Source organism: Plectropomus leopardus, chromosome 8 (genome assembly GCF_026936395.1).
Source record: "Plectropomus leopardus strain MGB_pleo_1.0 chromosome 8, ASM2693639v1, whole genome shotgun sequence".
NCBI classification, from domain to species: Eukaryota; Metazoa; Chordata; class Actinopteri; order Perciformes; family Serranidae; genus Plectropomus; species Plectropomus leopardus.
In genome coordinates, this window is record NC_142183.1 from 32,685,234 (window position 1) to 32,709,440 (window position 24,207).

The 24,207-nt window shown below is 39.2% G+C and overlaps 1 protein-coding gene across 8 annotated transcripts in view; it reads right to left on the reverse strand.

Annotated features, from left to right (window-relative positions):
• Positions 1-7,585: 7,585 nt before the first annotated feature.
• Positions 7,586-24,207, reverse strand: part of LOC121947816 (uncharacterized) — a 62,671-nt gene continuing 46,049 nt past the window's right edge. For 6 of the 8 annotated variants that reach the window (XM_088081377.1, XM_088081379.1, XM_088081383.1 and 3 more), the window contains 10 exons: positions 20,982-21,131; positions 20,014-20,113; positions 19,038-19,323; positions 18,429-18,951; positions 15,348-16,644; positions 13,736-13,839; positions 12,679-12,841; positions 12,405-12,523; positions 11,285-11,378; positions 7,586-9,359 (listed from right to left, as the gene is read on the reverse strand). In XM_088081377.1, coding sequence (XP_087937503.1) covers positions 8,869-9,359; positions 11,285-11,378; positions 12,405-12,523; positions 12,679-12,841; positions 13,736-13,839; positions 15,348-16,644; positions 18,429-18,951; positions 19,038-19,323; positions 20,014-20,113; positions 20,982-21,131 — 3,327 coding nt within the window. In that variant the 3' untranslated portion in view covers positions 7,586-8,868. The remainder of the gene's footprint in view (positions 9,360-11,284; positions 11,379-12,404; positions 12,524-12,678; positions 12,842-13,735; positions 13,840-15,347; positions 16,645-18,428; positions 18,952-19,037; positions 19,324-20,013; positions 20,114-20,981; positions 21,132-24,207) is intronic. The other 2 variants (XM_042492943.2, XM_088081384.1) reach the window with 1 other exon arrangement.

Sequence of the window (24,207 nt, forward strand, 5' to 3'; positions counted from 1 at the left end):
TGCTTAGAAATATCAACATTTACCTTAGTGATAGCATGTGTTCATTTTGCAAAGCAATTACATTGTTTGCATTACCTGTTTTGCATGGAACCCAGAGAACTATGGGCCTATGCTTAAACTGTGGAAGATTTAAATAATTTAGAATAATTTCTAAATTAGCCCAAAACAAATAAACGAAGGAAGAAGATAGATTTATTAGTTATTTTTTAAACAAAGTTTAAAAAATGAAATTACATTTGTCCTTGATCCTGCTACATCTTTGGAGTTGAAGGATGAGCTGATAAACATCAGCAGATAGTATGAAGAAATAAAGGGAAACGCACTACACTTTGTATTATTTTTAATTTTGCATGCATTCACTATGTCATAATGAAACAAAAAAGCCAGTTATTTAGTTTTTGTCTTTAATAACTACATTTTCAATGTCACACTAAAATCATTACAAAAAAAATTACAAAATCATTTTACATTTCACAATACGGCAAAGCACTGGCATTAATTTTAGGTAAGGTACAGATGACACAGTTTTTTTTTGTTTTTTTTTTTAAAGAAACACATTGTCCACATAGTCCACTATCCAATCTCAGTTTGAGGGTTGAACTAGAAAACTTAATCTCAAAGAGAGCTGATCCTTGCCATGGCATGAAAAATATGGAATAATTTGTATGGCAATTCATGTTATTTCTTTGCTGATTTGTTTGAATTTAGGCATCTTAAATCTTCTATAATTCAAACAAGGTAGTAAGTTTTGGGTGAAATTGGGGGAAAGATGAAAGGAAATAAAATCAAATCTAGTGAGAGAGACCTGAAATCTGTCTTTCGCTCTAAGTATGATGATGTCCTCACAGTTTTTGGACACACAGAGCATTTACCGATGGCCAGGCGGGTCTGTTTGTCCTGCGGGTTTAAACCAGCCGCTGTTGTCGTTGTTGTGTTAATTGAAATTCACTGTCACAGTGGGGATCGGATGGGCAGCTATAATGTCATTGGAAACAATGACAGTTCGAGAATCCAACCTCACCCGCTCCAGGGTCACCGTGGTTCATACACAGAGGTCGTTGAGGTCGGGCCTCTCTGACCAAACCCCGAAGCATGCAGAGTGTGTGTCCAATTCCCTGCTTTGAGTCCAGCTCGTCCTCTGCTGCCAGACAGATGTTATCTTGTGTCAGTCTCAGCTTTAAATGTCCACTTCAAACTGCACACAGACAATACTTTCAACAATTTTCTACTACTACTACTACTTTCACTAATCAATATTTTTATACAGATTGCAGATTTTATGTTGCAGATCTTTTTTTCACATTAAAATCTCATTTTTTAGTTTCAGATATTTTTTTTCACACTTCAAATCTTTTTCACTTTTAGATCATATATTTTCAGTTTTAGAGTTTTGGCCCTCATCTGGCTACATAGTAGACCTCCACAGAAAAGCATCAGAAATTTGGATTTTCGTTAATTCCTTAATTTGATTTTCCTTTTCGTTATAACTTAAAAAATGGTCAAACGATGTGCATGGGGTGAATGCAACACTAATCTGACGTATCCTGAGAGGCTAGAGGATGGGGTGTATTTTATACTGTCAGACTTCAGGACTTGGAATTTGACTTGGGACTTGTCTGTCTTGACTTTGGACTGGACTTGAGAGTGCTTGAGACCTACTTGAGACTTGCTTAACAACAACTTGATCCCACCTCTGTGTTTTACAGATGTTTGACTGTGTGAGAGAATGAACCCTATTTTGTGGTTACTCAGTATTTGTCACTCCTTGGGACAGAGAAGTGTCACAAAACACAGAATTAAGATTATTCTCATTACTTAAAACAATAAGTAGGTGTTTTTCACAGCAGGATCAGTAGTTTTTTCTCCTCACCTCTGTAACTGCTGCCAAGTTGGTTAGTTATATAACCTGTAAATGAGAAGGTCAGCACCCAGCAGTCATCGCTATGGATACTTGGCACGGACACGCACACATCGTACATCTTGGCTGGTCCAGTTCAGAGCCACATGTGTGTGTGTGTGTGTGTGTGTGTGTGTGTGTGTGTGTGTGTGTGTGTGTGTGTGTGTGTGATTGTGCACGTATCAGAAGTAGGGCAGCAGCAGCGTTACCTAACTCACCCAGAAAAGACATCTGGGGAGTTTAAACAGCCCTCTCACTGATTACAGCTTCCTGTACACACACAAACACACACAAACACACACACACACACACACACACACACACAAACACACACACACACACACACACACACACACACTTTCACACAGATCATCAATCATGCAAACACAGGCTCATGTGATGCACGCAACACACACAAATATTTGGCCACACGCGAGGAGAAAATCACATACATACAATACAGATGTGCATGTGTGAGCATGCCAAGACAGTACAGTGAGTGTTCAAGACACTTTGTTTGGCAAATAGGAGTTTACTCACAGTCTGTAAGTCATTGTTTTTTAAAGTGTTTTTTTTTTAAACATCAATATATTGTTATTGTAATCTTAGTTAGTGCTCTGTATCAGAAATTCAAAATAGTCATTACAAACATAGCATATTTAGTGAATCACTGGTTAAAAGTCATAAAATTAGACAGTTTTTGGTGGATTGGATTTATTAGCCTAAATGAAAGTCACTTTAAATAAGTGCAAAGAATTTAGTTTCTTGCTTAACTCCCTGAGACATGGATCAAAATCAGTTTTCTAGTCCTGCTTCTGCATCTGCCATCTGTCTGCTACGAGTATTTAACTCTTTGAACACTGAGCAAGTTGGTGCGATTTCTTTCAGAAACATTGGAGGAAAGGCAACGAGCAACTTGAAAAGAAATGCTCCACAAATTGCAAGAAATTAAAGCTAGGGAAAAATGTCTAGGGGGAATAAAGCTTGGGAAACAAATAGATTATTATTATCATAATTATATATTTTAATTTTATGTTACAGAATTAGTATAATAATGTTTTTAGCACTTTTTCTAAGTCTTGTTTGTCTTGTTTGTTTGGTTTACTTTCTCTTGCTTTTTTCTTTCACCCCACCTTTTTTTCAATTTAATTTAATGTATTTATTTTTGCAAATTTGCAGTTAATTTACTTAAACTTTTAATTTATTTCCTGCTAGTTTTTTTCTGCTGCTAATTGCCTACTTCCTGTGCTTTTTAACAAAATCAAGCCAATTTGCTAGGGTTTCATAGGGTTAAAAGAGTATTACACAGATTTTACACATGATGGTCAGTTTACTCATCACAGGAAGTAGCTCAGCCTGTAGGGACAGTTGTATAATGTTGTCTGTGACTCAGCAGGTTCGGAGTTTGAACGACAGCATCTGCCAGGCACAAAGGGTCTAATGAAAGCTGGCATTACTGTTCGTTATGGGAAATGTAGTGTCAGAGCTTGGCACACAGGGTGCTAAATCAAAACAGCTTAACCTGTACTGCTTCAATTTGACCATTCTTTTAAAAAAAAAACCAACTACTTGTGAGTGGTCTATTTTTGTAGAACTGCGATAATACATTGCTGAGTACCCCTTTAAAGGCCCTTTAATAGGACAGTTGCCTGGGACATTATTATAGGCCTCACATTGCCCATCCTTCTTTCTGTCCTCCCATTTGTCCGACCATACAATAATACTTCGCTCTGGCCCATTCTTGTAAACGCAATATTCTAACACCCAAAGGGAACTTCTTAAAATTTTGCACAAACATTCATTTGGACTAAACCATGAGCTGTCCAGATTTTGGTGGACACAGACCTCATCAGTCTCATTCTTGTGAACGCGATATCTCAAGAACACCTTGAGGAAATCAGCTCAAATTTGGCACAAATGTCTGAATAGACTTAAGACTGGACTGATTAGATCCTGGTGGTAAAAGGTCAAAGGTTACAGTGACCTTGCATTTGTCTCATTTTTGTGAACATGATATTTTTTGGACAACATACTTTACTATGAAGTTTTTGTCATTTTTGAACGCCACACTATACGACATTTTAATCATTTGTTGAACGACATCCTATACTGTGATGTTTTAATGAATTTTTGAACAACATACTACACAGTGATGTCTTTATCGTTTTTTTTGACCACATACTATACAGCAATGTTTTTTTTAAAAAATTGTAGGACGTGGACGTTTTTTCGACATTGTATACTAGTTACTAGTTGTATACTATGATGTATTCTACAAGCTACTATATGTTGTCTTCAGCCATTTTTTTGACATGTCAAATTTGATGTTTTTCCACATACTATACTATGGCTCTTTCTGACATTGTTTTGACATGCTAAATTATGATGGTTTTGGCCTTTTTTGGCCCTTTTTTCCACTTTGTATAAAATGACACATCCCTACAAGCTTTAATATGTCGTTTTCAGCTGTTTTTATGACGTCAAATTTTGCTGCTTTTGACATTCTACACCGTGGCATTTTGGGACAGTTTTTCGACATGCTAAATTTCTACATTTTTGGTCTTTTTAGGCATTTTTTTCAACCTTGTATACTATGACACACCTCTGTAAGCTATAATATGTGTTTTCAGTCATTTTTATGACGTCAAAATTTTATGTTTTCGGCCATTCTTTTGACATACTAAATTATAACGCGTTTGCCGTTGTTTTCGACATTGTATAACATGATGTGTCTCTACAAACTACTATATGTTGTTTTCAGCCATTTTTTGGGTATGTCATATGCCGTTTTTGACATACTACACCAAGGCGTTTTCGGCTATCTTTTCGAAATGCTAAATTCTGACGTTTTTGGCCTTTTTTCGACATTGTATACTATTACCTGTCACTACAAGCTATAATATGTTGTTTTAAACCATTTTTTTGACATGTCAAAAATGTTTGACTTATTATGTTATGGTGTTTTCCGCCATTTTTTCAATATGCTAAATTATGATGTTTTTGGACTTTTCTGCCTTTTTTCCCCACTTAAACTGTAGAAACTACTTACTACATAAACTACTTGTATGACGCGTCTCTACCATCGGTTTCAAATTTTGAATTTGTCAACATATCATACAATGTTGTTTTCGGTCATTTTTTCAACGTACTATATAATAATGTTTTTGGACCTTTCCACTTTGTATACTCTGACCCAAAAAATGCAAAATATATGTCATTTTGTTAACTATGACGCGTCTCTACAAGCTATAATATGTCATTTTCAGTAATTGTAATGACGTGACATACTATCCTATGGTGTTTTCAGTCATTTTTTCAACATGCTAAATTATTACATTTTTGGCCTTTTTCAGCCTTCTTTTCAGCTCTCTATACTATGACGCATCTCTACAAGCTATAATATGTTGTCCTCAGCCATTTTTATGACGTCAAAGTTTGACATTTTCGACATGCTATACTATGCCATTTTTGGCCATTTTTTCGACATGCTAAATGTTCACGTTTTTGGCCTTTTTTTTCTACTTTCTATACTATACCTCTACAAGGTATAATATGTTGTTTTCAGTCATTTTTGAGACATGTCGAATTTTTACGTTTTTGACATACAATACCATCACATTTTCTGTCTTTTTTTCGACATGCTAAATTAAGATGTTTTTGGCCTTTGTTTCCACTTTGTATACTATGATGCGTCTCTACAAGCTAATATGTCATTTTCAGCAATTTTTATGACATGTAAAAGTTTGACATTTTCGACATACTATACTACGACGCTTTCAGTCATTTTATTGACCTGCTATATTATGACGTTTTTGGCCTTGTTTTCGAAATTGTTTACTATGACATGATTCCACAAGGTATAATATGTCATTTTCAGCCATTTTTTTAATGTGTCAAAATTTAAAGTTTTTCGACATATCGTACTATGGTATGTTTGGCCATTTTTTTTTGACATTCTAAATTATGTTGTTTTTGGCCTTTTTTTCTACTTTGCTTACTATGACGCGTCTCTACAAGTTATATTGTGTTGTTTTCAGTCTTTTTTTTAACATGTCAAAATTTGACGTTCTTGACATACTATGCTATGGTGTTTTGGTTATTTTTTCAACAAGCTAAATTGTGACCTTTTTGGCCTTTTTTTCGACATTGTAAACTATGATGTGTCTCTACAAGCTGTGACATGTCGTTTTCAACCATTTTCTTTGATAAATCAAAATTGAACATTTTTGACTGCCTATACTAAGGTGCCATTTTTTCGACATGCTAAATTATGATGTTTTTGGCCTTATTTTTAGACATGTTATACTGACACGTCTCCACAAACTCTAATATTTCGTTTTCAGCCATTTATTTGACATGTCAAAATTTGCTGTTTGTCGACATACTATACTATGGCGTTTTCAGGCATTTTTTTCAACATGCTAAATTATGATGTTTTGGCATTTTTCTGCCTTTTTTTCTAGTTTGTAAACAACAACGTGTCTCTGCAAGCTAAAATATGTTGTTTTCAACCATTTTTATGACATGTCAAAATTTATCATTTTTAGACATACTATACTATGCCGTTTTACGGGCATTTTTTTAACAGGCTAAATTATGACCTTTTTGGCCTTTTCCGACATTGTATACTTTGATGTGTCTCTACAAGCTACCGTATGCCATTTTTCAGCCATTTTTTCAACAGGCTAAATTATGAACTTTTAGGCCTTTTTTCTACATTGTTTACTATAATGTGTCTCTACAAGCTACAATATGTCATTTTCAACCATTTCTTTGACATGTCAAAATTTGACATTTTTCGACATAGCATGCAATGGAGTTGTCGGCCATTTTTTCAATATTGTATACTATGGATGACATTGTATGACATTATTTTTTATCATTTTTTGAATGACATACTATACTATGACATTTTCATCATTTCTTGAACAACATACTGTACTTCTACATACTATACTATGAAATATTTATCATTTTTTGAAAATCATACATAATATACATACTACTACAATTTTATCATTTTTTGGATGGCATACTATACTATGACATTTTGATAAATTTTTGGACAACATACTATATTTTGACATAACATATATGTGTGTGTGTGTGTGTGTGTGTGTCTGTGTGTGTGTGTATGCATGTATATATGCATGCATGTATACTTTTTTAAAAAATCAAATATAAATATATAAAAGCAAGGCAGCAGTAGACCAACAGCTTCCATATTCAGTGAGGTAAAATTAATGTCCCACCGCAAAAGACTTCCCAGGAAGTGTTGTATATGACAGTATGTGACTGAATAAGTGAGACTTGGATTACTATATGATGCAGTTGTGTCAAAGTTTATAAACTAATGTTTACTAATGATTCTACATTCACTGTGGAGGCGTGTTCTCGGTGCAAGACAAAGTCCCTTAGGAGCAATAAAAGTTTCGTTTCTTTCATTCATTCATTCATTCATTCATTCACGTGGCAAAAACAAAGATTTCTTCATAACTTCAGTGTAACGCAAAGGGAGTAACTGATATACTATTAGTCATTTGGGAGGGTTAAGTATTCCTTTTAAGGTATTTCAACTTTAAAACCAAATGGACTTGGCTGTGTTTCTGCAAGAAAAATACATGTATTTTATTATTTAACTGCAGAGAGTGTGGACACAGATAAAAGATCACAAAAGAAACCAGAAAATGGATTTAATTTGTTCTTTATTGCACATATTATGTACAAGACAAAGTCTCAAAAGGCAATACAAAATAAAACAATGCATAACACATGTATAGGTACTGTGAGATACATTTAATTGATACAAATGAAACTTTCAGCTGTGCTTTCCATTAGTGATGTTTTGGATCCTGCAGCAAACCAAGTGACTCGTTAACAATGTATTGATTTCTGTTTCATTTACGTGTTTGGTTGTAAGTGGAAAATGTTTTGTAACTGCCCACAACACACTGCCAACATACTGACTCTGCAATATTAAAAACACATGAAAGTCAATGATGATGATTTTCCTTGATTCGTAAACAGATGCTTTTTTGGAGATGACAGATTTCTGCAGGATGCTAACAAACGCTGTGTAGTTATATATTCAAAATATCAAAATTAAAAATACAATTTACATTGACAACCTGGAACATGTTGGACACACTCAGCACTCGCCAACACAACAAACATTAGACTGGTGTCAGTGGATCATGTTACAAGAAATATTTGTCTAAAGAATCTGACACACACACACACACACACACACACACACACACACACACACACACACACACACACACACACACACACACACACACACACAGCAGTTTGAGGGAACATGGATCAGCATATTCGACCAAAAGTCACAACAAGCAGCAACTAGTTCAGCAAAATGTTTTTACTGCTTGACTTGGATGTTCTTTCATTTTACTCTCTGGACACAATATTTTCCACATTCCTCAAAATGTGAGCTTGTATCACTGCCTACACACACACAAACACTGACAGAGACAGACATTTTAACCAACTTTTTGTGAATAAAGTCTCCTCTTTATAAAACAATTCTGTCTTCCCTGAAATATTAGGTGGTTATTGGGTTGAATCATCAAGTTACTTTAAAAACGTATACTTTCTGCTGCGAGACTGCAGGTATTTCCTCTCAATCAGGCACATTTTAACACAACTAAGACTTGAAAAAATATGGATCCACCTCAAGTTAGACGCATTACCATTTGGCGTCCTGACCCTGTCATTTAGAAAACATGAATGTACAACATGCAGACATTAAGAAAGGAGTTAAACTGAGCCTGTCTTTAGCTGTGATTGGAGGATTTGGACCAATCTGAAGACTGAAGCCAGGACAAAAACCAGGAAGAACAACAGAAAACTCTTTGTGTGCAAATGCATTCTGGTGCATCCCAACTCTCGGACCACATCGACCCCCTTTCAGATCCGACCCGCTTGGGCCTATGTACAAGATAATACCGTCACTGAACGATCTGGGGCATCTCGCTCCAGGCTTTGGCCTTCTTCTTGGCCAGGGCCATCCAGGGAGGTTCATCCTGCGCCAACGCTGGGGGAGGCAGGACTCGCTGGGAGGCCGGGCTCTGGCTGGAAAGCCCTGGAGCTCGTGACTTTTCCGGAGCTGTTCTCGATGAAAACGGAGGGGATGTAAGCGTCGTGCTCTGGGGCGAGGGTGTCTTTGATGAGGTGGCAGCATTAGTGGGAGATGTTGGGCTTGTGCAAGGGGGAGATTTTAGGGGAACGGGAATGGGAGGCGACAGGGATCTTTGGGCAGAGTGAGGTTGGGGTGGGTGTTTGGCAGTGGTGGCAGAGGGCAGCTGGGGTTTTGGAGCGACGGGACAGGGGAGCGACTGGGATTTGAAAGGTTGAGGTGGCACTGGAGTTGGAGGAGAGAGAGCTCTTCTGGCCTCCTTCTCTGTAGATGCTGAAGGCTTACTGATCTCCAGCTGACTCACTGCAAGAAAAAAATCCAAAACACGTCACACGTCAAAAAAATGTGACATATCAGTCATTAAGGGGACAGTTCACCCCCAAATTAAAAATATATATTTTCCCTCTTACCTGTAGGGCTATTGATCAACTTAAATTGTCTTGGTGTTAGTTGTAGAGTGTTGGAGATATTGGCTGTAGAAATGTCTGCCTTCTCTCCAATATCATGGAATTAGAAGGCACACTTTTTTGTGCTAGAAATATTTTTAAAGAACTCAGCAGCAATATTTAGGGTTTCCCACTCATCCATTTGTTTGTGGTGACCCGCCCGGATTAAAACATCTGCCGCCACACATAGATTTTCTATTTGTGGAGCTGGACCGTTCATTAGAAGCACTGTTGAAATGAATTTACTGTTCAGTTATTAATTGCAGCACACTCTCGGAGCACAGAGCATACTCTTGGCACAGATGGAGCAGCAGAAGGTCAGGTGCATTGAAAGTAAAAGTTGATTCTGCTGTCTCTAAATATTTGCATTGAATCACAGCAGCTGCTCCTGTCATCCATCGATCTGATCTGAACCAATCAACTGATCAATTATCCACCCTGCAGAAACCTCAGAATTTAGAGGGGGGATAAATATTGAAACAAAGGGACACACATGAAAAAAAAAATGAAAAAAGTGTTTGCTGTCAGTGAGCTATTGGTAGGTGCACGATTTCTTCTGCACAGTGATTCAGTTACTCGGTGTAGTTTGGTAGAAAGAAAATAGTTACTAAATAAAACAACAAAGTCTGTGGATTATATTCAGTCATAGGATCATGACTTTTAGAAAGAGACATTGCTGTTGATTTTTTTTAGTGTATTTCTTTGCGCTTTAAGCACCTCAAATTTTTAACTGCAGTTCTCCTCAAGATGTTTTGAAAGCTGTAAAATGATGAAATTTACATAACAACCGCAGCAGGACAAAAAGGAACAGCTGAAACAAAGAGGAGGTCCCAAGACAGAACACGAGCCACGGGAAGCAACGAGAAACAGCAGAACAGTTCAAAACAATAGCACTGCAACAACATATAGCATTTTAGCATAAAATAGCCATGCACGCAACATAAAGCAATGACACACACTAAATATAACATGCAGACATGTAGAGCTGCAATAGCAACATGAAACAGCAGTAGACAGAAGCCGAGTGCCATCTAGAGAAAGCAGACATCTTTACAGATGATGTCTCCTAAACTTGGCAACACACACCAACACAATTTAGATTGATAAATAGCACTACAGGCAAAAAGAAAAATATGTGTTTTTGATTTTGGGGTGAACTTTCCCTTTAAAAATTTCAGAGATGCATATAAACAGTGAAAAAACTTAGTTTATCAGGAATAACTCAAAAAACATCGGACATGAAAATATGATAAATACGTAAGAAACTGCATAAAAGCATGCATGTTAAAATGTATTAACAGTACTAGGTCCAGTTTTTAAAATGTTGTTTGTTTTTCTTTTTTATACTCTGTTCTGGACCAACGCTGCTTTTGTATTCTGAGATATGCAGTTGACTTTTATCCCTTTCTTCAGCTATTAAGAAAAAACACAATTGTTGGATTATAAATAACTTGCCCAGTCTTGTCTTTGTGAGCCAGTTTTTATATGTGGTCATTTTAACCACCAAGTGTCTCAGAGAACTGAGGATGAAAGGATAAATGTTAACTGAATCGCCTTTTGTTGGGTCAGTCGCAGTAACAGAGTTTTTCCAGTTGAGGGCAGCATTGCATCAGTTGAACGCTTTAATTCCATAGAACTGCGGAACAAGCAGTTGTGTTTCGAGTGTGAGTGTGTGTGTGTGTGTGTGTGTGTGTGTGTGTGTGTGTGTGTGTGTGTGTGTGTGTGTGTGTGTGTGTGTTTGTGTGTGCGGGCGCACGTGCGCGTGTGTGTGTCTGTTCTGACCTTTGCTGGTGGACTGAGCAGGTTTGCTGCTGTGTTCCCGGCTTACAGCTGAGCTGACATACATTGGCAGTGAACTCTTCCTCTCTTGTTCCTCCTGATGACAGAAAGCAGCACACTCAGTTAAACACATAAATGTGTGCTGATGTGCTGTTAACATGTGGAGTCAGAGTGGGAAACAGTTTAAAATGGGATATACACAATCAGCCTATCTTAGCTGGACTCTTGGAGAGCCAAACCTCATGTCAGCTAAAAGTCAGCGTCTTCAGAATATTGGACTGTAACTAACAACTGGTATTAAGCTCAAACAGAGGCTGCAATGAAGTTATGTCCCTTTGCTTTGATTGTGACAGAATAAAGCCAAACTGTTGCCTCTTAACACTTTAAAACCTGAGCAAATTGGCTTAACTTCTCTTAAAAACATGGAATGAGGGCAACAAGCAACTCAACAAGAAATGGCCCCAAAATTAGCAAGAAAATAACAAAAATCAGGGAGAAAAATAATAAAAAATGAGAAAAAACTATGAAAACAAACTATGAAACAAGCAAACAAACAACAACAAAACAATCAAGAAAATGAACTTGAGAAAGTACTAAAAAATATATATATTTTTCTTTTTTTGTTAAATAATTTTAAATATATATTTAAAAGAATTATAAATATATTTTAAGGTCATTTTCCCCTTGTTTTTTGATCGTATCTAATAATCCCTCCCAGTTAATTTTCAGGTCAGGTTATTATTATTATATTTCATTTTGTGGGGCATTTCTTGCCAAGGTGCTCATTTTGCTTTTTTCCCATGTTTTTGAAAGAAACCAAATGAATTTTCTCAGGTTTCAGGGATTTAAATGCTAGTAAAAGGCGTCTGAATGAATTCAGCACAAGAAAACTGATTTCAATCTAGGTTAAAGAGGGTTAAAGACCAATGCTGATTAAAAAAACTTTAAAAAATTATTGTTGACTGCATCCTCATCGGGTTTACTTTGTGTCCAATCTTAAACCCTTATTTCACTGTTTTTCTGTTAATTTCTGTTGATATAAAGATCTTCGTGACCACACACTTACAAACACACACACACACACACACACACACACACACACACACACACACACAGAGATTACCTTCCTGACAGTGATCTCCTCCAGTGAGTTTTCTTTATAGATCTTCTGTTTCTGTTTGGCCACAGAGATCCAGCTGGGAGAATCAGATCCAGCGGAAACACCACGAGCTGCAGCTGGGTCTGAATCAATAACACAGCACACACACACTGTTACACCATCTGCAGCTAATTCAAGAGCTATTTAAACTTTACTTTTCCGAGAAAGAAACCTGCAGTTAGCTGTAAGCTTTGTGTATGAAAATGAAGATGGTGGGTGTTTATGTGTGTGTACACACCTGACAGGCGCTTGTTTTTTACTCCGCTGTCTCCGTGTACGTCTGGTTTCTTCGGGAGAGCTGGTTTGTTACTGACTGGCTGACTCATGGAGGGCTTTGCACTGATTGGCTGCTGTGAGTCACCACTACAGCTGGTTGGCTGAGCTGGTGGCTCCATCGGAGGCTGAAGAAGAGAAATCAAGATTTTAAAAAAAAGATCAATGCAAAAAGTTACTTTGCACCTGATTTAAATGATTTTCTGGCCACTTGGGGGCAGCAGAAAACAGCTAATACATTATCATTGCATGAAGCCTGTTAACACATTCAGCAGATAGGGATATTGTTCATGAAGTCTCTTCTATTAGCTCTGGTTTTGAGTTTGTGTGTTTTCATTGAAAAGAAGTGCGCGCTGCAGCTGAAAACAACAAAGTTCTGGGCCTAAGAACCAAAACAATTACCTTAAAGGGATAGTTTGCTGATTTTCAAACAACTTTGTATCAAACATAAACCCAGATTCAGTTACTTAGTTACATATTTCTCACCTCAAACCCATGTTTTGGCTTACTGTGTAACTGTAAGTTACTAGCTGCCATTGTTTTCCACAGACCATTCCACATTACGTCACCCACCAAATGCATTCTGGTAGATGTAGGCTTTCTAGGTCTAAAGCAAAAGCGTCTTGTACTCTGTTTCCTCTGACCATGTTGCACCAATTTCATAAGTATTTCTACTGCAGAGACGGAGTAGTTTTATGTGAGGACCATGTGAGTGAACTACTTCTTTGAAGACGCAGACACTGCAGTGTTCTGTGATAATTCCCAGTCGGTGTGTCACTACAGGTGTCACCTTTTCCATGCAAGTGGTCATTAATCCATTGTTAAATATTGGTTATAACTGCAAATACGTTCGATCAGTGAATTAAGACAAGTTTCCTGCTTTACGTTCCAAAACTAAGAGAACTTCAGATCTGTGCAGAAATCCTAAAAATCTTGAGTGCTCTTAAAGAATGACAGTGTGTTGTTTCATGTTTGAATGGAGGCAAAACTATTAACAGCAACAACAAAGTGAGGAGAATCACCTCTGTGTGTTCCTCCTCTGTGCTGAAGCGGAAATGAGTCGATGTCTTCCTCAGGCGAACTCCAAATGGATTGTCGGGGTTTCCCTCCACGACGATGGAGCCTTCTGTAGGAGGGACGGTAGAGAAGTTGGTCTTTGATGTAACTTAATATTAACTCAGAGCAGACTACTTTCATTGCTTAAACCACAAAGGGAAAATGTGACTGTAAATAATACTCTAGGACACTTAGAACGTCTCTTCTAAATTGATTGGCTACAGGTCACCACATTTGAGGCTCCTTTTGGCTCAGTGAGCACTATATTGAAAACGACTGTGGCAAGGAAAATTATGGTGTATATGAAGCAAATCGAAAGATTAACATCAAAGTTATCAAAAATGATTCTTTAAAATGATGCAACAGCAGTTTGAGGATATCTATGGATGGAATTATGGGTTTGGATTAAATATGGAAAAAATATGGATTTTTGGACCACAATTACACTTCATGCACAAGTAATAACTGTTTATTTGTTTGTAGTTTGTCTGACAGAAGGGCTCATGGAGATTGCTGTGGTGGATTGTATCTGGAAATGGTCAGCGTTTAATGGCACCTTGAGTCGCGTAGTTTTCGAACGATATGCTGTATGACTTGTAACCATTTAAGTTCCAATGAAATCTGCAGATACTTTATGTATGGTAATCATCGAAAATCACCTTACAGGGCCTGTAAATGGTCTGTCACATTTAAAAAACTCTGGAAACCAAGATCACCGAAAATGTTCTTCATATGTAATTTAGGGTCTTACATGCAGAACAAAAATCATCAGAAATTATCAGACATTAGCCTCAATCTGAATTTGGAATATTGTCATTTTAGTTTTTTCACAGTTTCCTGAAGCTGGATTGATTTGGTCGTGGTTATCCCCGATTAATATCACGTAATGTCAGGTGTCAGTTGATACTAATTCAACATGACAAACTGAAATCCCTCAGCGATCCTTCCAACAGGATGCATTCAGAGACACTCACTCTGAGTGCCGGAGCCACTCTGGCACAAACTGAACCGTGGTTAAATTCGGAGCGCTTTTGGAATGTACCGCTCGATTATCCAGAGCAATGCAATCTGGGAGTGTCAGAGCGACTCTGGGCACTCTGTCTGGGAAGAAGGAGCAGCAAAGCGCTGAACGAAGTGAATGTGTGATGAACTTAATTGTTGGTTAATTCATAGAGAAGCAGAACGCTCCGCGACTTTGAACAGCTCTCTCATTTTAGTTCAGAGCGTCAGATTGGATTCAGGAACGCAGTCAGAGTCAGAGGGACGAACAGATCGAGCTGTAGCACGTGGACTCTGGTGGGATCCCAAAAGGTTTCAATTAAAACGTGATCTGCCCCGCCCACAGAGTCTGGAGAAATACTGTTATCCTCAAAATGAGCTGTTTTCAGCTCAGTTTTCTAAATACTTGGGAACATTTATTTTCACTCAAACTTTTGTGGATACTTAATTATACCCTCAACTTTCTTACTATTTCAAGCCACATTTTCGGAGGCTTTAAACAATTTTCAAACAGGCCAGAAAAAGATAAGAAGTACCAATAAAAAATGATCTTTTATTAGAAGTGTGCAGCATCCTTACCGTCTGTGGCGGCAGCAGCGGAGCTCTGAGGCTGAGCAGATGACGGAGACGCTGCACTGATGCTCCCTGCACTCCTCACTCTGCTGGGGCTCAACACCAGCTCAACCTTAGCTGAACTCTCTGGCTCTGCTCTCACTTCAGGCTCCTTCTTAGCTGTCACCTCCACACCTCCTGTGACGGCGGACGATAGAGAGGAGACGCAGGCAGGCGGGGAGGAGGGAGGAGCATCCTCGACAGAGAGTGACCTCTGCCAGGCAGGGGCGATGGTGAAGCGAGCTTTGCTCTGATCTGAAGCACAGGACGGCTGATTGACCTCTTCCTCCACTGAGCCAGGAGGTGTAGCTTCTTCTTTTTGGGCCGACTGGTTTTCTTCTTCTAACATTTCCACAGATGCTTTTTCGTCTTCTGTGGACACTGTAATTTGCTCGGTGGCTGCTTCAGGGGGACAAGGTGTCCCACATTCTTTGGGATGTGCTGCAGTTGGAGACTGTGGAAAGAAAGAGGCTTTCTCGGAGCTTGGAGAGATCAGATTAATGTGGAGAGTGGTAGTGCTGGTCTTACTGGGAGTTATGGCTCCACTCTCTTGCTGCTGAGTCTTGCTGTGCAACTCTGGAAGAGACAGAGACAAAGGCTTGAAGGACACGTCGGCTCGTTCTGTGGCTTCATTTTGATCGTTGTCCACCTGCTTCGTATCTAAATGGGATGTTTCTTCAACCTTCTGCTGCAGAGCGTCCTCAGTTTGATCCACATCTTCTTCAGCGCCCTCCTCTCGCTCTGATTTTCCTGTAAGGTCAATCTCTTCACCTTCCTCCATCCTCTCCTCTCCAAAGCTTTGACTGAAAGTTTCTCGACTTTCATGCTCTGTGGCAAATACCTGCTCACTCAGCTCTGTTACGTCATCGTTTGTGTGTTGTGGCATGCAAACATCTCCAACCGCAACATCTACGCCCTTGTCTTCCTCCTGCAGCGGCACGGACACTTCTTCATCCTCCGCATGAGGAAACGTCTCCGTCATCTCTTCTGCGTCGTCCCTTTCCTCCTCTGTCGCTTCCTCTGCCTCCTCCACTCTCTCCTTTGCTTCCTTCACCTCCACTTCTTCCTCTTCCCTCTTCTCCCGTCCCTCTTCCTCCACCTCCGTCTCCTTCTCCAGCTCTATCGCCTCCTCTTCTCCCTGACTCTCTTCTTCTTCTCTCTCCTCTTCCTCCGACTGGTTGACAGTGTTTCCTGTAAGCATGTCAGTTTTTTCCACTGGGGTGACTTCCTCTGCCTCCTTGACTTCCTCTTCCTCCCCTTGCTTCTGGAAGATAAAGGAAAGAGAAACATAAGGCAAGTGAGTGAGTGAGTTTTTCAGCGAAAGAAATATTCGGTTAGCGACTAGCTTCTACAAATAGCGGAGCATTTAGCAGCTGAAGAGCCAGGCATTTTCCACAAGAGCTGGTGGAGGCCAAAAACAGAGCTAAAAGAGAATGAAAATTAGCTTTAGATTGCTGAGGTGGCCAGAGACACGACATAAAATAAAATTAACGTAAAACATAAAATTAATCCCAGTGTTGCTTCATGTCTGCTAGTTACAAAAACTGTTTGCTGGTATGCTAATCTAACAGTTTTTATATGGTAATAATACAGAATGTGTGTATGTGTGTTTACACCAAGTGGCAACCTGAAAGGCTGAAAAATGAAGCCAATGTGGAAGTACTAAAAACTGCAGTTCCTCAAATGGCCACTTGATGCTGGCTCTAAAACAAAGTGATATATGCCCATTTAAAATGCCCAACTTTACAGCAGAAATAAACGTGTCTACAGCCTGTTATATAAAATCGATTTGCATAATTAAAGTCCGGGCAAAGTGTGTTCATGAGTTTGTCACATCACAGAAAGATGTGTTATTAAATGCCTGACCAAATTTGAATGACCAAACAAAATTGCCAAGTATGTAAAAGAAGGTCTCAAGAAAAAAAAGCAAGATATTCTCTCATCTGAAATGCTGGGGGTGTGTCCGCTGGAGGAGCGGAGGCCACGCCCAATCGCGGGACTATGCTAATGATGCTTCTCATTTTTATATGGCTACATTGTCAGGGGCGGGGTTATGCTGAGTATAGCTCCAGTGCATCATCGAGCTATGGTTTTAGACCCACCCAAAAAATCTTAAAACAGGAAAATGGTGAAAAACATTCAACCGTCTAACTCCACAATTCAGTACTATATAGTAAACGGTCTTTGCAACATGTTTTCAACAATCATACAAACATCAAATCATACAACAACAATAATACAATGTGTTTTTGAAACAAATCTCTGGATTCACTTTACCCGGACCTCAAGGACATGGCTCCTTTGAGTGACAGGTGGATGCTGTCTGTTTACAGGCTGCATTGACAACATTATTTTAGTAATGTAACCATGGTGTAACCCCAGATTCAGAGCATAGCCGCAACTGTTGCTATTTCAGTGTGTTTTCAGTTCATAAAACTTAATGTAATCATTTTGCCGCTCAGCATTTGGTTTAACAACAAAAACAAGAACCTCTAAGCAGTCAGATGTTCCATTTTTCAGTAAGTTCATATTGTTTTAATGGTTTTAAGCCCATTTTTCAGTTGTGAAAATTAGCATTACCACAGTTGATCATAGCTGTAAATGCACCATGCTAACTAAACTAGCAGCTAGCGTTAGGGATATCTCCACTCTCTGGTCCAAATATGGTCAAGATCAGACAAGATGGCAAGGCTAAACTCCCGGTTTCAAAAGGGGGGGAGTCCAACATACCATTGGGTAACATCACGGTGGCTACGTCCATTATTTTTTACAGTCTATGACAACTGTAGTAATATGCTGTAATGTCTTTCATATCCTGAATTCCACTGCTGACGCTGCTAAATTTGTTTTTGTCTGCTGACTTCCAACAGCACAATTTGACGCGGTGTTGTGTGAAAATTTTCTTTTTACTCTTTAGTGACATTTTTGTGAATGAAATCTATTAAAAAATGGAGCAGAACAAATAATATTATATATACATACAAGTAGCTTCACTGGTCTTTAAAGGTGCTTCAATCAGAATGTTAAAAATGAAACAAAGATACGTACACCATGCTGCTCCACCACTAGATCTTCTTCTTCCTTCTCTGCTGCTTCCTCTCCCTTATCTTCAACTTTGTCCTCTTTCTCAATATCTTGACAGGAAGGAGTGCTCAAAGTGGTTACCTCTTCCTCTTCCTCTTCCTCTTCCTCTGTGGTGCGATCTGACAGGATGGAGCCAGCAGGAGCAGCCTGATAACTGACAGGCTCATGCACCTCTGCCTCCTCTTCATTCACCTCCTCTCCTTCCTCTAGCTTGAAATCTTCTCTTTCCTTGTCCTTGACTTCCTCCTCTATCGCCAGGACAGCACCCTCAGTCTCCACACCCAGCGAGCACGATGCGAGGGGAGTCTTCAAGGAGCTCAGCACCTCCTCTAAGAAGGAGCTCTCCTCCTCCCGGTTGTCCTGGACTCCATCTTCTTCTCCGCTCAGCGCCAAGTCGCCTTCAACCTCTTTCTCCTCTGTTCCATAGGCAGTGCCTGGAGGGTCCATCAGATACTCTCTCAGACCAGCAGGGGGCTCCGGTGTGGCTCTGGAACCAGATATCACAAGAGTCAGATTGAGAGGAGGAGAAAATGAAAAGAAGGAGAAAACAAGGAGGAAATTATGTCTTATCACCTGGGACTGTCCAGAGAGGAGGATCTCGAGCTGGGCTTTGAGGAGGCCAGGAGCTGGCCGTCTGGCACTTCGTCCTCTGAGAGATTCGGGGCAGGAGGAGAGGAAGAGTCTGGATCGTGAGAAACATCCTGTTCTGCTTCCAACTCTTCCTCTGCCTCCTCCTCCTCCTCCTCCTTCTCCTCATCTCTCAACAGAGATAGTCTGGGATGCTGTGGTTTCTCCTCCTCCTCCTCTGCCTCATCTTCTTCCCTCTCCACCTTTGGTTTCAGCTCATCAACACCGACATCTAGATTACAGACAGAAACAAAAAGGTCTCCGAGGTCAATATGATATGATACTGTGGCAACAAATATATGGAGGCCTATGATTGCCAATGTTAAAGCGAAATCACAATCAGAGTTTGATTATCTGAAATGTGTGTCCATTAGGTATGACAAAAATAAAATGTGAAAGTCACATAATTATTGTATTTGAAAATGCAAAATTTGCAAAAAATAAAAAAATAAATAGAAAAGAAAAAAAGTACATTCAGTGCCCTCCTATCTTAAGCATATTATTATCATAATGACAATTAAATTAATTCATTTTGATTCTTCAAAATTGGTGCACAATGTATTGCCTAAACATTATGAATCAGGACAGATTTAATTTAATTAGAATAACTAAATGTTTAAGTTCAGGTTGAAAAAAGTAAATACATTCTAGATTAAATGTCTCTGTCATTATAGATTCAGGGGTAGACTCAGACTGACTTTAATTTTAATATGATTAAATGGGCAGCGAGGGACTTCCATACAGGCATAGTCATTAGTTAGGTATCCATCCAAATGTGGGATTTCAACTCTAGTTTAAATATCTAATTATATTTTTTATGCAAACTGAAAATGTGCATAAAATGAGGTTGATGGGGACAGACCTATTGACTTGAAGTTTTTCAAGAAAAGGAAGAGAATCAAGCAGAAAAAAGTGTGCTGACCTTCTGTTGTCTTCTGTTCTCGCTCCTCCAGAGCTTCCACTATGGAGGTATCGAGTATCTCCTCCACCACAGAGTCTCCCTCTGTTTTGATCTCCAGTTTCTGCATGGACAGGAAACATTAGTCTTAATTATCGCTCTAATGGTGATGAAGTGATCCCTTTTAACAGCCCTTTAACCACAAGATGCTGGTTCAAGCCATTAAATCTGCTGAAGTGCCACAGAGCAGAACACTTGTTATGTTGCTATGGCTGACCCAAAAAGTAATTCCCACAACATTTATCACTATGACTGGCTGAACTGAATATGTCAATGCTTCAATTTACATAAAAAAAAGTCCAAAGTGGGGGGAGAAACACCTCATGTTAGTTACTTTGGAAGAGAAAACAAGGGGGAACTGTATAATTACCAGTAAATAACTTTGTTGAGAAAACATTATGATAAACAAAAGAAACAATATGCAACGCAATGAGTACTATGAAAACATGACCCATATTATACTACACCAGAATAACCATTTACAGGTCCAGTTAGATAGATTTAGGGGCATCTAATGGGAAAAATGGAATATGATATTGATAATTTCATTTTTTCAGTGTATTATCACCTGAAAATAAATTGTTGTGTTTTTGTTACCTTACCTAGAATGAGCTGTTCATATCTAAATGGGGAGCTGGTCCCCCATTTTTCTACAATAGCCCAAACCTTCAAACCCAACTCTGGCTCTAGACAGGACCTTTCACATTTTTAATAGTGAATAGTGAATTTGGTGGCACAAATTTACCTTAAGGTCATCATTCTTCTCTTACATGTTTGGAACCAGACAGCTGAGCGGATAAGTCTTAGTTGGCTGCAATATACAGCCTCACCACTAGAGGCCACTACATCCTACACACTGCTCCTTTAAAACACAAGCAATGAGTGTATAACAGCGACATGTTGGTGTGTTTTTATGTGTCTGAATGCCTTACACTGACAGGTTTCCTCCTGTTTTTGTGTCTGAGGCGCAGTTTGTGTTTGGCAGCAGAGTTATCCAGACAGGCGAAGGGACTGGCCGGCTGACTGAAGTCCCCCGGGACCACCAGGGGGCTCACCGCTCTGCTGGAGGCAGCACAAGAAAGCTAGGGAGAGAGGGAGACAAATAAGTTATTAACTGGGGAAACACTCTTGAGGGATTTCAGGTAAGTTTGTGACATAAGGAGGATTTCTTTTCCCTTAAATGATGAAGGCAGCAGATAAAGAAACAAGAGGGAACAGAGCAATACCAGTGCAAGAGAGAGTCCAGCTGTATAAATATTAGCTGTTCTTATCTGCAGGACCAACACTTACTCTGTCATCACAGGAGAAGTATCCCTCTCTGTCCTCTAGCACATTCACTTAGTTTCAACAAAAAATCTTGAAGAGGTTTTTACCTTTTCTCATTTATTCACATATCTCAACGCATGCTTAGACTACCTACCGCAGCACAGTGACACTTCCAGGTTACACAATTCTGTATTTGAGGACTATTTTCTAAAAAGAAACTGTCATCTTGTCCTAAATAACCACAACTTTGTTTATAGAATAATAAATTGCTTTTTCAAGTATATTTTTTCATGCTTTTTTTGCAACTCCTTGCTCAAATCAGCTCTACTGTGGTGGAATTCTGGCAGAGGGTTCAGAGAAGAAAATCTCTGAACACCAGCAAATGAAACCAAAACTATTTACATGGCAAGAAACCAAAAGAGGTCATATGATAGGTTTTTATGATTTAGGTGAACTGACCACTTCAGTCTCACATTATTGTCTGGCTTTGAGCAAAACTCATAACTAGACTGAGAGATTATTTGACAGTTAAAGGAATATGATCGCAGTTCTTCTTTGTTGACGTCTAGATTTCTGTGTATGTGAGTTTTCAAGTCTGTGTGCATGTGTGTGTGTGTGTGTGTGTGTGTGTGTGTGTGTGTGTATGAGTGAGAGCGAGTACATGAGAGAGAGAAAAAGAGAGAGAAAAAGAGAGACGGGTTGAGGCAGAATTTAAACGCTTTAACTACAAGCAGACACGCTGACTGCCAGAGAAACCATTGGAATGCACTCTGAATACACACACACACACACACACACACACACACACACACACACACACACACACACACACACACACACACACACACACACACAGTGGGTCAGTGGAATAACACGTACAGTAATGCGGACAGAGAAAAGAGGTCATAAAAACAGAGTAAAGACAGAGAGAAAGTGATATACAGAAGCAGAAGAGGTCAGGTAGCAGACTTCCATTTAAGGTTTAAAAGAGCAGCGCGAGGGTTGGTTATGACCACATACACACACCCACACATACACACACACAGATCCATCTTCAAGCATCGCACTTAAGGCACATGACTGCTATTTAGCTACAGATACAGATATGCGACTGTGTGAGTCAGAGCTGCAGGTTAAGAAATAAATATTTGCATTGCAGTACCATGAGGAGAAATAAATTTGCCCTCATGTTGTGTTTGGAGGACTGCTTTTCTCTGTTACTCAACCCTTAGCTGCCTGTTTACACATCCAGCAGGCACCTACAGACATTAGCATTCATTTGTCGCATTTCTGTCAACTTAAAAGAATGAAAAGTTTTGGTCTGTACCAACTCTTGAAGGAAATATCTCTTTAGCTGCTAAATGCTCCACTATGTTTACCATCTAGTTTCAAACTGTGTCTGTCTGCTGTTTGGTGGTGAACAGGTTGGGTACAGAAGGTTTATCAGAGCTTTTTCATTGAAAAAAGCTGCCTGCTGCTGAAGACAACACCAAAACAAGCTGAAAGACCTTGGTTATAAATGTCTGCAGATTCATCATCTTAAGCAACATCCACTAACTGTGTTAAAGGAGTGGATGTAGTCACCATGACGTTATGTTTTGAAGCCTCAAATTCGGCATGTTGGCCATTGCCATCTTGGATTTCTGGATTTAAAAGTGACCATATCTAGACGAGAAGATGGAGCTGCGGAGGAAAGGCATTGCTGCGCCTCTATTCTGATCGGGTGTCAACCTCTGTGTCTTAAAAAATAAGGCCGATGCAGAATTACCAAAAACTGCAGTTCCGCTATTAGCCATTTGAGGCTGGCTCCAAAACAAAGTAAACCTCCATACACACAAATGCTACAAAGCAGAAACAAACATTTTTACAGCCTGGTTCAGAAAACGTTTTGGGTCTGTGCAGCCAATCTAAACATTCATGACAACTGTGCTGGGTGTGAATTTTGAATTTGCCCTTAAACATTAACTTGTTTAAGGGCAGTACTGCTTGAGTCACAGGCTGTCTGCGAGGTGTCCCTGCAGTCCATGAGTCAGATCCACCCCTCTCGACCAAACATGGTCACTTTTTGGGCTCCAAAAAACCAAGATGGCGATGGCCGAAATGCCAAACTTAAGCCTTCAAAACCACAATCCACAAACCAATTGGTGACGTCATTGTAGCTACATCCATTATTTATATGGTCTATGGTCCTGATTGGTAGCAACTTGTCAATCACAAGGTAGCCACAGCCTAAAGCACACCCTGCTTTATCATCTATCTTACCCCTCATGGGAGCATAATTTAGAAAATAAACATGCTGTATTTAAGAAGACTTGAAAGTAGCGACTGAGACCAAAAAGTCATCAAGAAAATGTTTACTGAGGTCATAAATCCTCTGATGGGTAAGGTAATTTTCTCATTGACCTCTACACAATCAGACTTCTTTTTCGCCCCCTGTTGACCATTAGTGAGAATGCAGGTTTACACCACTTTGACACTGGCTTCAATTTTCAGACCCGCAGCCAGTCCACTTCTTTTATGCAGTTTATGGCAACACCTTACACAATCATTTGATCTTTTGGTAATATGAAAATATTGATTAGTACAGCTTTAACATTCAGAGATGAAAGCAATATCTTTTTTCTTTATTATTTAATTCCCGAAGCCACAAACTGAAGAATCATCTAAAATACATATTAATGACAAAACATACACCCTTTCTGTTTACAGTTAACATGAAGACAGACTGACCCAAGAACACCGATTTTAGGCTGATATGGTCATTTTCTCTTGCTCAAATAGAAGTTAATTCACAAAATAAAATCTCAAACACTCTGTGTCTCCGTGAAGTCTGCCGTGAGTTCTCAGCTAGTGGAAAAAGTGCCGCTGTAATTCATAAGTCACTACAGTCCT